We start from the raw sequence: 13,938 nt of genomic DNA on the forward strand, positions 1-13,938 counted from the left end.
AGCACTATACAAATAAACCTGACTTGACAAACTGGCTTGTGGTAAAAGCGGCATCCTCTGACAGAGCCATGTTTAAAGTCACTGAGCTCTTTAGTCCGACCCATTCTACTGCCAGTCTTTGTCTGTGGAGATTGTACAGCTATGGGCTTGAGTTTATTCACCTGTTAGTAATGAGTGCGGCTGAAACAGCTGAATTAGGAGGGGTGTCCACATACTTTTGGCCATATAGTGTACAGCAGAGCTAATGTTATATGTCAAAATGATCATTCATATCAGTAATTTGTGTATTTACTGAAATTCCTTTCAGACCACACACACACAGTTTATGGGTCATTCCGTGAAATCGGTATATTTTGCGTCCCAGAGAAATAATCTGTCATGAAATCACTATAATACCAAATACATGCATAATTCGAAAACATAACATTAGTATGTCTTCTCCTATCAACACTACCTCAAAATTAAGTGAATTAAATACAACCCCGAGTCCAAAAAAGTTGGGACAAAGTACAAATTGTAAATAAAAACAGAATGCAATAATTTACACATTTCAAAAACTGATATTGTATTCACAATAGAACATAGACAACATATCAAATGTCGAAAGTGAGACATTTTGAAATTTCATGACAGCAACACATCTCAAAAAAGTTGGGACAGGGGCAATAAGAGGCTGGAAAAGTTAAAGGTACCAAAAAGGAACCGCTGGAGGACCAAATTGCAACTCATTAGGTCAATTGGCAATAGGTCATTAACATGACTGGGGATAAAAAGACTATCTTTTTATAGAAGTAAAGTTGGGAAGAGGATCACCAATCCCCCTAATTCTGCGCCGACAAATAGTGGAGCAATATCAGAAAGGAGTTTGACAGTGTAAAATTGCAAAGAGTTTGAACATATCATCATCTACTGTGCATAATATCATCAAAAGATTCAGAGAATCTGGAAGAATCTCTGTGCGTAAGGGTCAAGGCCGGAAAACCATACTGGGTGCCCGTGATCTTCTGGCCCTTAGACGGCACTGCATCACATACAGGCATGCTTCTGTATTGGAAATCACAAAACGGGCTCAGGAATATTTCCAGAGAACATTATCTGTGAACACAATTCACCGTGCCATCCGCCGTTGCCAGCTAAAACTCTATAGTTCAAAGAAGAAGCCGTATCTAAACATGATCCAGAAGCACAGACGTCTTCTCTGGGCCAAAGCTCATTTAAAATGGACTGTGGCAAAGTGGAAAACTGTTCTGTGGTCAGACGAATCAAAATTTGAAGTTCTTTATGGAAATCAGGGATGCCGTGTCATTCGGACTAAAGAGGAGAAGGACAACCCAAGTTGTTATCAGCGCTCAGTTCAGAAGCCTGCATCTCTGATGGTATGGGGTTGCATTAGTGCGTGTGGCATGGGCAGCTTACACATCTGGAAAGACACCATCAATGCTGAAAGGTATATCCAGGTTCGAGAGCAACATATGTCCCATCCAGACGACGTCTCTTTCAGGGAAGACCTTGCATTTTCCAACATGACAATGCCAAACCACATACTGCATCAATTACAGCATCATGGCTGCGTAGAAGAAGGGTCCGGGTACTGAACTGGCCAGCCTGCAGTCCAGATCTTTCACCCATAGAAAACATTTGGCACATCATAAAATGGAAGATACGACAAAAAAGACCTAAGACAGTTGAGCAACTAGAATCCTACATTAGACAAGAATGGGTTAACATTCCTATCCCTAAACTTGAGCAACTTGTCTCCTCAGTCCCCAGACGTTTACAGACTGTTGTAAAGAGAAAAGAGGATGTCTCACAGTGGGAAACATGGCCTTGTCCCAACTTTTTTGAGATGTGTTGTTGTCATGAAATTTAAAATCACCTAATTTTTCTCTTTAAATGATACATTTTCTCAGTTTAAACATTTGACATGTCATCTATGTTCTATTCTGAATAAAATATGGAATTTTGAAACTTCCACATCATTGCATTCTGTTTTTATTTACAATTTGTACTTTGTCCCAACTTTTTTGGAATCGGGGTTGTATTATTGTCCATGGTTAAATGTGCTATTATGTTGATAAGGCAGGGATTTCAGCTTGTCCCTCACTATGAAAGTTATTTTTCAGCAGGTTGTTTTAATTGTAAATTGTTGTTAAAATGATACAAATTTTGCATTTCTATATTGTTCTACAACTAATCTCATTGTTAAATGATGTTTTCGGCATGAATACTTTTTATCTTTATAAAATATAAATCATTTTATCAGTGTCCCCTGATTTCAAGTCAACACTGTTACTGACACAAAAACACCCCTGTAAAATAATGGCACGTTCCAGCAGTGACATCATTCACAGGAAGTTACATCATTTACAGGAAGAGGATTAACAATCTTTGAAACACAAATAAGTTTCTCTCTTCTATAATGTAAAATTTTATTGTTTTATGAGATTGTTGGGGGTGAGGACATCATACAGCATCATTACTGTTACCAATTTTTTACATTTTAATTAAAATTATAATTTTCATATCTTGATGTTTACCATATCTACAAGTAATCTCCTTTCAAACTGTATGACATCTGCTCTTGTGACCTTGAACATTAGCTAGCTAGGGGCACATTAGCTTAAAATCATCAATCCTGTTACTGTCAGTCCTGTTACTCTCCCCAGAGTAACAGGTTTGACATCTAAGTAACAGGAGTGACATTGATTAGGTTTCACTCTAGTCACACAGTTTTAAAAGTTTATTTAGTTAAATTGTTATCATTTTTAAAAAGTTTCATTGTGTATTTTTTAAAATTTCATTCAAGTATCATTGAGATGATGCTCATATTATGCAGTGTGGCTGCTTATGAGCGCTTATTACAATCTTGGGAACATTTGCTAGTAGTGCCTAACATTTAATGACTTACTGAGGTTGCTGTCTTATTTGCTAGCTAAAGATAATGTAATATTGTTGTTTTGATTATTTGTTTATATTTATGCTTCGATACACTTTTACAGATGCTATTAGTATGCCATTAAGTGCAGCAGAAAAGCAAAGGCGCTATCGCGCTCGCCGAGACCAAGATCCTGAGAGAAGGGCCAAGTACCTTGAGTGGGAGAGGAAGAAATGGAAGAGAGACAGAGAACAGGGAAAGAAGAAATCCATACATGAATGCAGTCAGAGAGAGCAGAGGTTACAGCGGAGAAAATGGAGACAAGCCCAGGCAAAGAGCAGAGCAGCAAAAAAGGCAGTTTCAGTTGCACTCAGTAGTGTAGCAACTCCTCCAGTGAGCCCAGAACAGGCAAATCAAGAAGAAGCTGGTCCTTCAAGGTCAGAACAATAAAAAAATAAGTCACTATAAGCCAGGTGTACATGCAGGTATACATATACACAGATAAAGAGTGTTAGAAGCAGTGCAATTCTGCATGGAAGAATGCATTCAAGAACAGACACAGAACAAGTACATTATATGTGTATTTCTAAAACTGATAGTTCCGGTCCTTGATTGTGATTGGTTGAATCACGTTCTATGCCATTGTAAAATCCACGATGGCTCCGACAGCATTTCATTCTATATTGCTGCACCATAGAAATTATCTATGAATAATTCATTGCATTTCTCTGAGCTCCGTTTCTTATTAACATTATAAGTATGGTTACATTCGGAGTTTTAAATCTCATTTTCCTATGGTGCTACCTCCCTCAATGGCAGGAAAGTTTTCATTTCTAATACTATGTTTGTACAGCTGTTAATCTCTAAACTGCTACACAATACAGTTGCCATACGTTCTCAGATTTTTATGCATTTACTTTCATTCTACCCTTAAAGTCTATGTTTTCAGTTTTGATGTGAAGATGATACACTTTCATATGTGCTGATTGCTATTGCTGTTCTCAGTGTTTCACACATCTTCAATGAGGCATGTAACTTGTGATAAGTGTTAACGGTCTGGTGATGTTGCATGTTCACCATGTTAACCAATTTGGTGGAGTTTTTACCCAACTCAGTGTGAATTTTGATTTGATGGAGTTTTTACCCGACTCAATGTGAATTTTGATACTTCAGAGATTTGTGATGTGTGATCGGTCTTTATGGTCTGGTTTTACTGAAGATCAGTTTCAATTAAAGTAATATTCTTCTAAAACTCTTGTTAATGATGTGTAAATGCAATGACACACAGAACCTCACCCTCTATCTGTTAAAGAAAATGAAACCAAATATCAGCTAAAAGAACTTTGTCTAGAAGTCATGATTCCAACTACAAATCCCTCAAAACATTACATTTCTTAGAATTCAATGTGCTTCACTATTATAAATATTCAAATTCCATGCAAATACTACTTCAAAGATACTGTTACTTATAAAGCATAATAATAACAACAACAATAATACATGCAGTAATGTTTTTAAAAGATACAAATATGTACAATGTGCTGAAGATTGTGTCTCATCATCCCTGTTACTCTTGTCAGTCCTGTTACTTCATAGGTCAGTCCTGTTGTTGTCATTAATTTGATAAAAATGTAAAAATGACAATTCGAAGGGCCAGCCAGGTATTATCATTCCAATTAAGACTGTAAACCATTTTAGAAAATACATTTGATTCAATACCTCTCTCATAAAAATACTTATATATCTTAATTTATATGTGGTCTACTTTTTCAATTTAGACTTTCTTGGTCATTTGAAAGATAAAATATAATATTTAGAATTATATTCATAATCTGCAATAATCCTTGTGAAAAGAGGGACTGATGTGCTGCTCATACACGTGTAAAATATTACACAATTCAAATTCTAAATATTTTATATAGTAACCATTTTGTCCATAACAGGGTTGACAGATAAATCGTATCAGGAAGTACATAACGTCATAAAATGAATAAAATAAATAGCCTGAGATGGCACCATATAATTTATTGTCACTTTAAGATGTCTTCTTTCCATAGGTATTTTAAAAATTGAGAAAAAAGAGATTTTATATTTACATTTTCAAAAGTTGAAAAGATACCGATTTCGTGGAATGACCCTTATTCTCACCTGCATTTTGCTTCTCCTTTTGAAGCTGTGAGGCTGAAACAGAGAAAATAGTTTTGAGTATTCTGTGTAAATTCTATATAAAAATATAAATCGATGAAGCAGTGTAATATAGTGATAAAGTAAATGAACAACACATCAGATTGCGGTTATGAAATGTAAGTGTCCTCTGATGTTCTATATTTGTTAAATGATGAAGCACACTTCACACAGTGGAACATGATGTTACAGGTCAGTTATGACTCCAATAGAAAACAAGTCATTTAATGTATTGTGAGTGATGGGTTTGTGTCTCTGCTCTTCTTACAGAACCCTCAATGGAGTGAAATCAGAGTCAGTAGAAACTCAACCTGAATTTGTAATGCTTGAAAAGAAATGTGTAAATGTGATGATTGAAAACTGAGAGTGTGAATCTTAAGATATTTGAATATATTTGTCCTAAATTAAACCATCTGAAATTCTGACACTGAAAATTTAGGTTACGAAATTCAAGGTTTCAGAAATTCTGGTTTCAAGAATTCAGGTCGTAATAAAATGATGTAGTATAATATCGGGTTCTGCTAACGCTGATTTCACTCCATAAACCTCCTTCCTGTTTGCTTCCTGTTTACTTCCTGTTGTCCAAATCTGGATACATGACCTGAGCTGCCCATAATCTGGTAGCATTCATTTCATTAATCATGAGAAGGAGCTGTAATTTCTGCCCTCTGCTCTGATCTGCACCTTCTCATGAACCTTCACCATGTTAAACTGTGTCTCTAAGTCAGAGGCCCAAACAGTGTAACAACCTCCCAGTTACCTTTGTGATTATATGTGATCAGGATAATGTGGTTTGTTCAAGGTTCTGACTACAAAGTTGAATTCTGGCTAAAATGTTTTATTTCTGCTGCTGCTGGAGTTTGGAGATGTTTCGCTGCTGCGCACGCCGTGTATCCTGTATGTAAATGTTTTGCCGAGATAAAAAGTGTCCCGCATTTTACGATTCCAGAGACTGCCAACGCAAGTGAGCAACAATATCACGTGACCACTGTGGGGTGTGTCTGACCTACTTTTAACCAAAACAAGTCAGTGTGGGCAAACATGGCGGACTCGACTCTCCCTCCAGCTAAAAGCCAGCGGAAAAGAAAAGGAAAGTCTGCCTAGTGAGTGCAACTGCAAGATAGAGCAAGATTAGATGACATCATTTTTCTGGACAGATAACTAAATTATTCTAGCTAGCGCTTAGCGATCTTAGCCTTAGAATGAGTGGGCTCGACTCCATGGTAGCAAGTATGGAGTTATGCACCTAATGTTTTGGTCTTACAGAGAAAGAAATGAGGAAAACAGTAACAGAGAAAAGAGAGATTCCTCTTTTGTTTCACGGATCTATAGGTTGCTTGCATCCGACATGACATCCGCCTCATTAGATATGCAAGACATGAAGTGGTGGTCAGCGAAGCTCACTGTTTACAAAGCGTTACTATCACTGGGGCACCTTGCGAGTTGTTAAAATGCCCGACACTTGCATTGTTTTGGGCTGCTCAAATCGAACAAACCATGCAACTGATAAATTTCTTCTGGGTTCCCCGTGAAGTGATAAAGGGTGAAAGAGCAAAGGATTTTATCAAAAGACGATGAGAGAGGCGGCTCTTTAATGTTTCATTGCAATCGATGGGAACAGAGTCGAAGAACGCTCCAGTTTGCAGTGATCACTTTGGGAAAGGTTGGCAAATTCCTCTGATTTATTTTGTTTGGATTCGCAAATGACTCTTCTCACCATTTTCTGTTATTTCTTGGTGTTCTGAAGTTGAGGAGATGCTTCAGTCCTCAGGTGTGTTTTTGGTTACTGTTTGATCGTGGTCTCCATATTGTAAACTAATACATATGTTTTCACTTTATTTATCAGGATGTCCTCACAATCTTGACAATATGCAGCATTTATTTATTCTCATTGCACTTTCTCTGTTTTAATAAAAAAAAAATGTATTGTTTGCTGGAAGAGAAGAGCAGGGAGGATTGAGAATCAAGTGGCTGTGGTTTGTTTACACCCCATACTAAAACTTGTAGCGTCCTAGCAACCATCGCAAAGATGGGTACAAAAAGCCACAAAATTCCTCCTTACCCAGGCATAAATGATACAGGATACAGCACCAGGGTGTTTGAGATGTTGGGGAACTCAATGGATGGATAATTTTCCAACTCAGAGGAAAAATCCTTCTTTACTAGCGAGTTAGGATCTATCCCATTGCAAACAGCAACTTTCTGAAGGTATCTTGACTGTGTATTGGCCTCTAAACTGCAAAAATAATCAGAGACGGCTTCACTAGCTCTTTACAAAATGGCAGCCAAATTGGTTTGTCTGACCACCACTTCATTCACCCCGAAGTAAACTCACAAGCAAAAGTCATGTGACTGACATTCGCAAATAGCTTCTATTCAACCACAAATTACATCCCTGTGACTCAAAACTCTCTGAGGTCGATGTAGACTGAGGCCCTGTCCACACGGCAATGGATTCAGGTGAATCTGATAAAATTGTTTATCGTTTCGGCCTGGCGTCCACACGGCACCGGCGTTTTGGGTGCCCCAAAACGAAATCTTTTGAGAACGGGTTCCAGAGTGGAAATATCTGGCAACGGCGCCGTTGCGAAGTCGTCTGGATGAGTAGAACGGATTTGTTTACGATGACGTCACAACCACATGACTGTGAGCGCTTCACGCTGGGCATAGACATATAAACATAGACGCCGCCTTCCGCGTAGAATCATACGTCATCCTCGCCGCCATATTGGATGGGGCAAAGCGGAGAATAAAGATGCCTCATTCATGTGCTGCGTTTAACTGTACCAACAGGTTTACCGTCCAAACGAGATCACATGGGATTACCTTTCACAGGTGAGACTGGAAAAATACTTTTCATTGTATTTGGTCATTATAACGTAATTTTACGAACAGATTTTTCTGACTTTGTGGCTAATATGAAGTCTCGCGCATAATAGCCGCTCGGTGAAACCTGTCTCCAAACAATTTCATCTCATCTCATCTCATTATCTCTAGCCGCTTTATCCTTCTACAGGGTCGCAGGCAAGCTGGAGCCTATCCCAGCTGACTACGGGCGAAAGGCGGGGTACACCCTGGACAAGTCGCCAGGTCATCACAGGGCTGACACATAGACATAGACAACCATTCACACTCACATTCACACCTACGGTCAATTTAGAGTCACCAGTTAACCTAACCTGCATGTCTTTGGACTGTGGGGGAAACCGGAGCACCCGGAGGAAACCCACGCGGACACGGGGAGAACATGCAAACTCCACACAGAAAGGCCCTCGCCGGCCCCGGGGCTCGAACCCAGGACCTTCTTGCTGTGAGGCGACAGCGCTAACCACTACACCACCGTGCCGCCCCCAATCCCATTGTAATATGGTTTAATTGAATTTTTTCCATATAGCACTGTATATTGCAAAAATTGTTTTTGGAGACATTTTATAGCCTATCTGCACGGCATTTAATGAAAGTGATGCGGAGACGGCACGGCTTCAGCAGCGTAAGCACAGCACATTATTCTACACGATCCCTGCTGAGCTCCAAAACATGCCTTGATGTGTAGATATCATTAGTAGCCTACGATAGTAGCAGCGGAATTAAAAAAAAAAACAAGCTTCCGATAGCTTGATTCCGGTATAGGCCTGCTGCATGTTGAGGAAATTTAGGTCACACCTCCCACGGAATATTGACGGGTATTTCGCACACCATTTATAACCATCACATTAAAAGTTATATATGTTGTTTTGATGCCTGTTTGTTTCCCAAATATATACGTGTGTGTCTTAATGGGTGAATAAAAGGCATCGAGGTAAACATTATTACAGAAAGGGGCTTTATGAAGTTCAGTCCATTTACTTGCATTGGTTTACGGGGAAGATTTGCCACATCCAATATGGCGGACACTCTGACGTATCCCAGCAACGGGCCACCAGGCTCAATGCGGCGTCTGTGTTTATATGTCTATGACGCCGGGTAGAAGAAGGGGTTTATGCGCATGCGCCGTACTTCTTCTATTGTTCTGGTGTCTCCGATGGGACCGTCTTACAGCGCACGTAGAGGTGTGGCATGTGTATTGCATCGTTTTCAGCAAGCGTTGCGTTGCCATATGTACCTGATATTTTACTGATCCGTTGCCCATGTGGACGCGATATTTTTTTTTAAAAATCTCGTTGCCATTGTCATGTGGATGTAGCCTCAGTGTTTTCTGTGTGATCTTGGTGTGACGCAGTTCCATAGTTATGCTAATTAAACAGCTCCTCACATTCGTCTGTTTCCGTGGGGCCGTACTGTTTACCTCAAGAAGTAGGAAAACAGTTCCAAAATGGAGAAAAGTGACTCTTAGGCGCCGTTTACACATACCCGGGTATTTTTAAAAACGCAGACCTTTGCCTTCGTTTGTGCCTTTCGTTTATACACAAACGGAGTTTTTTCCTCTGAAAACGATTCTTTCTAAAAACCCCGGCAAAAGTGGAGATTTTTTGAAAACTCCGTTTTGCGTTTGTGTGTAAAGAGACCAAAACGGAGTTTTAGGCAATCTTCGCGCCACAAAAGAGCGACCATTGTACATATGACAAGCATGGAAACACTCAGAGTAGCAGCATTTCTGTTATTAAGAGCTATATTCGCCTGTTTGCTTTTGAGAATAAAGCTCATTGACCAGCAGAGACGCATTAGGGCTCGGAGGGCAGCAATTGCGGAGCTTCTGGTGACCAAAAGAGCCCGACCATACCACCGCCAGCGTCTCACACCCACACACACACCTCTCTCTCTCTCCCACACGCACACACACACTCTCTCTCTCTCACACACAGGGGCGCCGCTAGGGGGGGAAAGTTAGGACGATTCTAAGGGCCTGGCACTGACAGGGGGCCCTGTGAGGGATATTAATATTATTTTAATAGTATTGCCTTGTGTAAGTTTTTGAAATAAAATATTTCATTTCATCTGTTAAAATATGCAAATTATACATGGTTATGATTTGCTATAACATTTTTCTTGAATTATTTATGATATTGTCATTTCACCCCTCCACCCTTTTTACTAATGGTACAGTCTGATTCTGGGCGCGGGACGCGTGAAATGTGTAGCTCCGTGTGTGCGCAGCGCCGCTATTAGCGCAACTCACAGCAGCTGGCAGTTTTTCTACGTGCACAACAGAGGTGAACATTCTAGAAGTTGCTAAGCAGGAGCAGGTGTGATAAATTATGAAGTCCGGATATCACACTGTGTGTGAAAAAAATAATCACCTTTTTCCATAGGTATCTTTATTGTATAATTAAGTCTAGGTGTTTTGCCATTGTTCATGTGTGGATTTGTCGATATTGTTAAGTATTTAACTTTAATATTTTGCACATTAGCTGTGGTCATAGAGATAATTGCTATTGTTCATGTGTGGATTTATTGATACTGTTGCTAAGTATTTAACTTGAATATTTGAACATTTGCTGTGTTTTCTAATAAATGTGTGATGCCTAAAAGAAACCAAAAACACTTGGTGGATTTCTTGCAGTGCACTATGTAATTGTATCAAAAAACTAGTGTAGTTATTCATCAAGGCGTACATTTGATCACATACAATAAGTCAATAAATGGAGGAAAGAAAGGAATACATTTTGTAATCCTGATTATTGATGATGTTTGCTGGAGGGCTCTGGAGTATCCATAATGTGCATACAGAATGTTATAAATCCATACTGATACAGTGATGCATGCAATTTCTCTCAACACAAACATTTGGATTGAATGAACTCCATAGGCTACTGAGTGGCCTAATAATAGTTGCTAATAAAAGGAAAATATATATATATCATGGAATTTTCATTTTAAGGCAACAGTCTATTCAGTCTAATTCTGACAGTTCTGCATTTAAAATGTTCATATGCCAAATAATTGTAAAACCTAAACTTGATAGGTAGCTGATCACATGCATAGTAAAGTAGAAGTGCCAGCCAAAAACAGACTTCAAATTCAGTTGCTTGAGCTTGAAAATTTTACCGGGGGGGCCCTAAATTGTAATCTTTCATAGGGCCCAAGATTTCTAGCGGCGCCCCTGCTCACGCACACCTCTCTCTCACACACACACACACACACTCTCTCTCTCTCCCCCCCCACACACACTCTCTCTCACTCACTCACACACACACACACACACTCGCGTAGTTTAACAGCTCTTGACAGCGTATTTATGCGGATCAATATAAACGTAATTAAAAAAAAAAACGCAGCTGTGTGCACGAAGTTATTTTGGAAAACGGAGTTTAGAAAATATGCCTTTTTAAAAATACCCGGGTATGTGTAAACAGCGCCTTAGCGCATCAGAATGATCACATCTCATCCATGTGATCTTGTTCTCGCAAGACACAGGAAAATGCCATGCACGATTAAAAAAACCCCCTGAAAATTTCAGGTGACTTTGCAGTCAACACCTTTAAGTTTCTTTCAATTAATTAATCAGTGTGATTTTAAAAAGACAAAAAGCTCACTCTTCCCTGCTTTTTGCTTCTGCAGCTCTGAGGAGAAAACAGGTCCATTATTTTAACAAACAAAGAAACAAACATTAGTCAATTAATTCCAGAGTAAATAATATCATATACCGTGAGTGACCTGAAGCCTTGCTGAAATTCTCTGTGAATTCAGTTGTGGATTTACTGATAAATCATCTGTTCTACTGTTGTGTGTTTATCCGTCAGTTTATGGTTTTTGAAGATCATATTCTCTTTAAATCCTGTTTTCTGGATTTCTCTGTCTGCAGCTCTTTAATAAGTCTGCAGTGCTGCGTCTATAATGCAGTCAGCCACAGAAGCACTGGGCAGCAGCACTGTGACTGCTGTGCTGAGAAACTTCAGAGCTGCCCACTGTGGCAGTGGCTCGGCGATGTGGAGGATCAGCAGCAGTAGCATGCAGTGCTGACAGACACAGCAACATGCTCTCGACTCACAGTTCTTCCAGCTCCTGATTACTGCTCCCCAGTGTTGAATTATCACTTTCAGAGTTAATTTGTGACCAGTTGGACATATATAAACACTCTGGGTGTTAATTCAACACTGGGGATTTTGCTGAATGTAAGCTGAAGTTCACTAGTACACTCGTATATTAGCTCATGGACAAACAGTGTGTGTTTGGTGACCCCTGTATATTTTTTTTTAAATCACTGCAGCCACTTTTGGTTGGACACACACACAGAGTATATTTGATACACACACACACACACACACACACACACACACACACACACACACACACACACACACACACACACACCCCTTATCGAGGTTCCTGGCCTGCCTATATAGAAACTTGAGTTTGGTGTTGGCCTTGCGTATAACATTTTCAGCTATATGGTTACCACTAAGAGACTGGTCTAAATCAACGCCTGAGTATTTAACACAGGATTTACTGGTAATTTTTTGACCATTACATGTGATGTCCAGAGATTCGTTACTATTAAGTCTGTGTTTGGAGCCAAAAAGTACTGTATGGATTCTGTCTTGCCAAGGTGCAGAGACAACTTGTTGAGCCTGTGATCTGTGAGATAATTAATAAGTTGTACAGATACAGCTTTTTCCAAAACCTTACTTACAATACTGAGGATTGAGACCGGACGATAGTTGCCAGCTTCAGTTTTGCTATGTTTCTTACAGATCGGGGAAATTTTAGCAGACTTAATGTCAGAAGGGATCTTACCAGTAGAAAGGGACAGATTTGGAAGATGAATGAGTGGAGAGGTTATGAACTCAGCTCTATCTTTTAAAAGATGTGTGGGAATCTGATCCAGTCCAGTTATTCGGATTTAGATTGAGGAGAGTCTTTTGGATGAATTCCTCAGAGATTGGTTCAAATGAGAACTGAGAGCCAGAGAGACGCACCTGTTCATAGCACTTATACACATGATTAGGGCCATATTTTCCACATCCGGATGGTAACTGCAGTTGCAGAGATGATGCAGTGGTTGAAAAGAAGTTATTGAATTTCTCTGCTACCTTGGTCTTATCAAAACAGATCTGGTCATCAATGTTTAAAGCAATAATCTGAGAGTTTGACTTTACCTTAGAAGTGCCAAGTTTTTTTTTTTAAATTCACCAAAGTTCAGTTAAAGTTAAACAACACTGATGACATTTTAAATTAAGAGCTTTTGTTTTAACTTCAAAATTTAAGGTATAACTACATAACTTTTTCAAGTGAAATGTGCTGTAAACCTCCTTGTCCTTTTACTTTTCACTTTTGCAGAAAGGGTTTGTGGTAATTGAAGTGAATAGATAAAGAAATAGAGGTGAGAGTTTGAGACAGGACTGAATTAAATCATCCTCTTCACAGAGAGCACGGCCAACTGGACTCCTGTGGACTGCTGACTAAAGCACAGGTTCTTTACCCTGGTCCTGGAGAACCCACTGTCCGACACATATTAGTGTTCTCTGTGCTCTAACACACCTGATCCAGACGATCAGCTCATTAACAGCTCTTCCTGAGTTAAAGTGAGTGTGTTAGAGCAGGAAAAGCACTGAAATGTGTAGGACAGGGGCTTCTCCAGGACCAGGGCTGGGAATCTGTGGACTAAAGCTCCGGGATAAACTGATTGAAGCTGGAGACATTACAATGGAAAATGATTGAAATATTACCTTTCTTGTAACAGATAACTGCAGTTACTATCGATCCGACAGCAATAAGACATGCTGAAACTGAAACACCGACAACCCACCTCCAAGCATCAAAGACTTTACCTAAAATGAGAGCAAGAATAGAGATATTTTTAAGAAACTGTGCAAGAATTTGTGAAGAATTTGATAACTACTAAATACACACTTACTGACAGAATTATAACAAAATATCCAATGGATATACAGGAATAAAAATAATGCAAAAATCGTGTGTTCATCATGCTCATGCTTCAT

The 13,938-nt window shown here is 39.3% G+C and overlaps 1 protein-coding gene across 4 annotated transcripts in view; it reads right to left on the reverse strand.

Annotated features, from left to right (window-relative positions):
• The window catches only part of LOC132866538 (butyrophilin subfamily 1 member A1-like), a 164,491-nt gene that overhangs the window by 33,424 nt on the left and 117,129 nt on the right, over window positions 1-13,938 (reverse strand). For 3 of the 4 annotated variants that reach the window (XM_060899484.1, XM_060899387.1, XM_060899546.1), the window contains 2 exons: window positions 13,666-13,767; window positions 5,024-5,056 (listed from right to left, as the gene is read on the reverse strand). In XM_060899484.1, the coding sequence (XP_060755467.1) occupies window positions 5,024-5,056; window positions 13,666-13,767 (135 nt within the window). The remainder of the gene's footprint in view (window positions 1-5,023; window positions 5,057-13,665; window positions 13,768-13,938) is intronic. The other variant, XM_060899424.1, reaches the window with a different exon arrangement.

The sequence above is a fragment of the Neoarius graeffei genome, chromosome 1 (genome assembly GCF_027579695.1).
Source record: "Neoarius graeffei isolate fNeoGra1 chromosome 1, fNeoGra1.pri, whole genome shotgun sequence".
Lineage (NCBI taxonomy): Eukaryota > Metazoa > Chordata > Actinopteri > Siluriformes > Ariidae > Neoarius > Neoarius graeffei.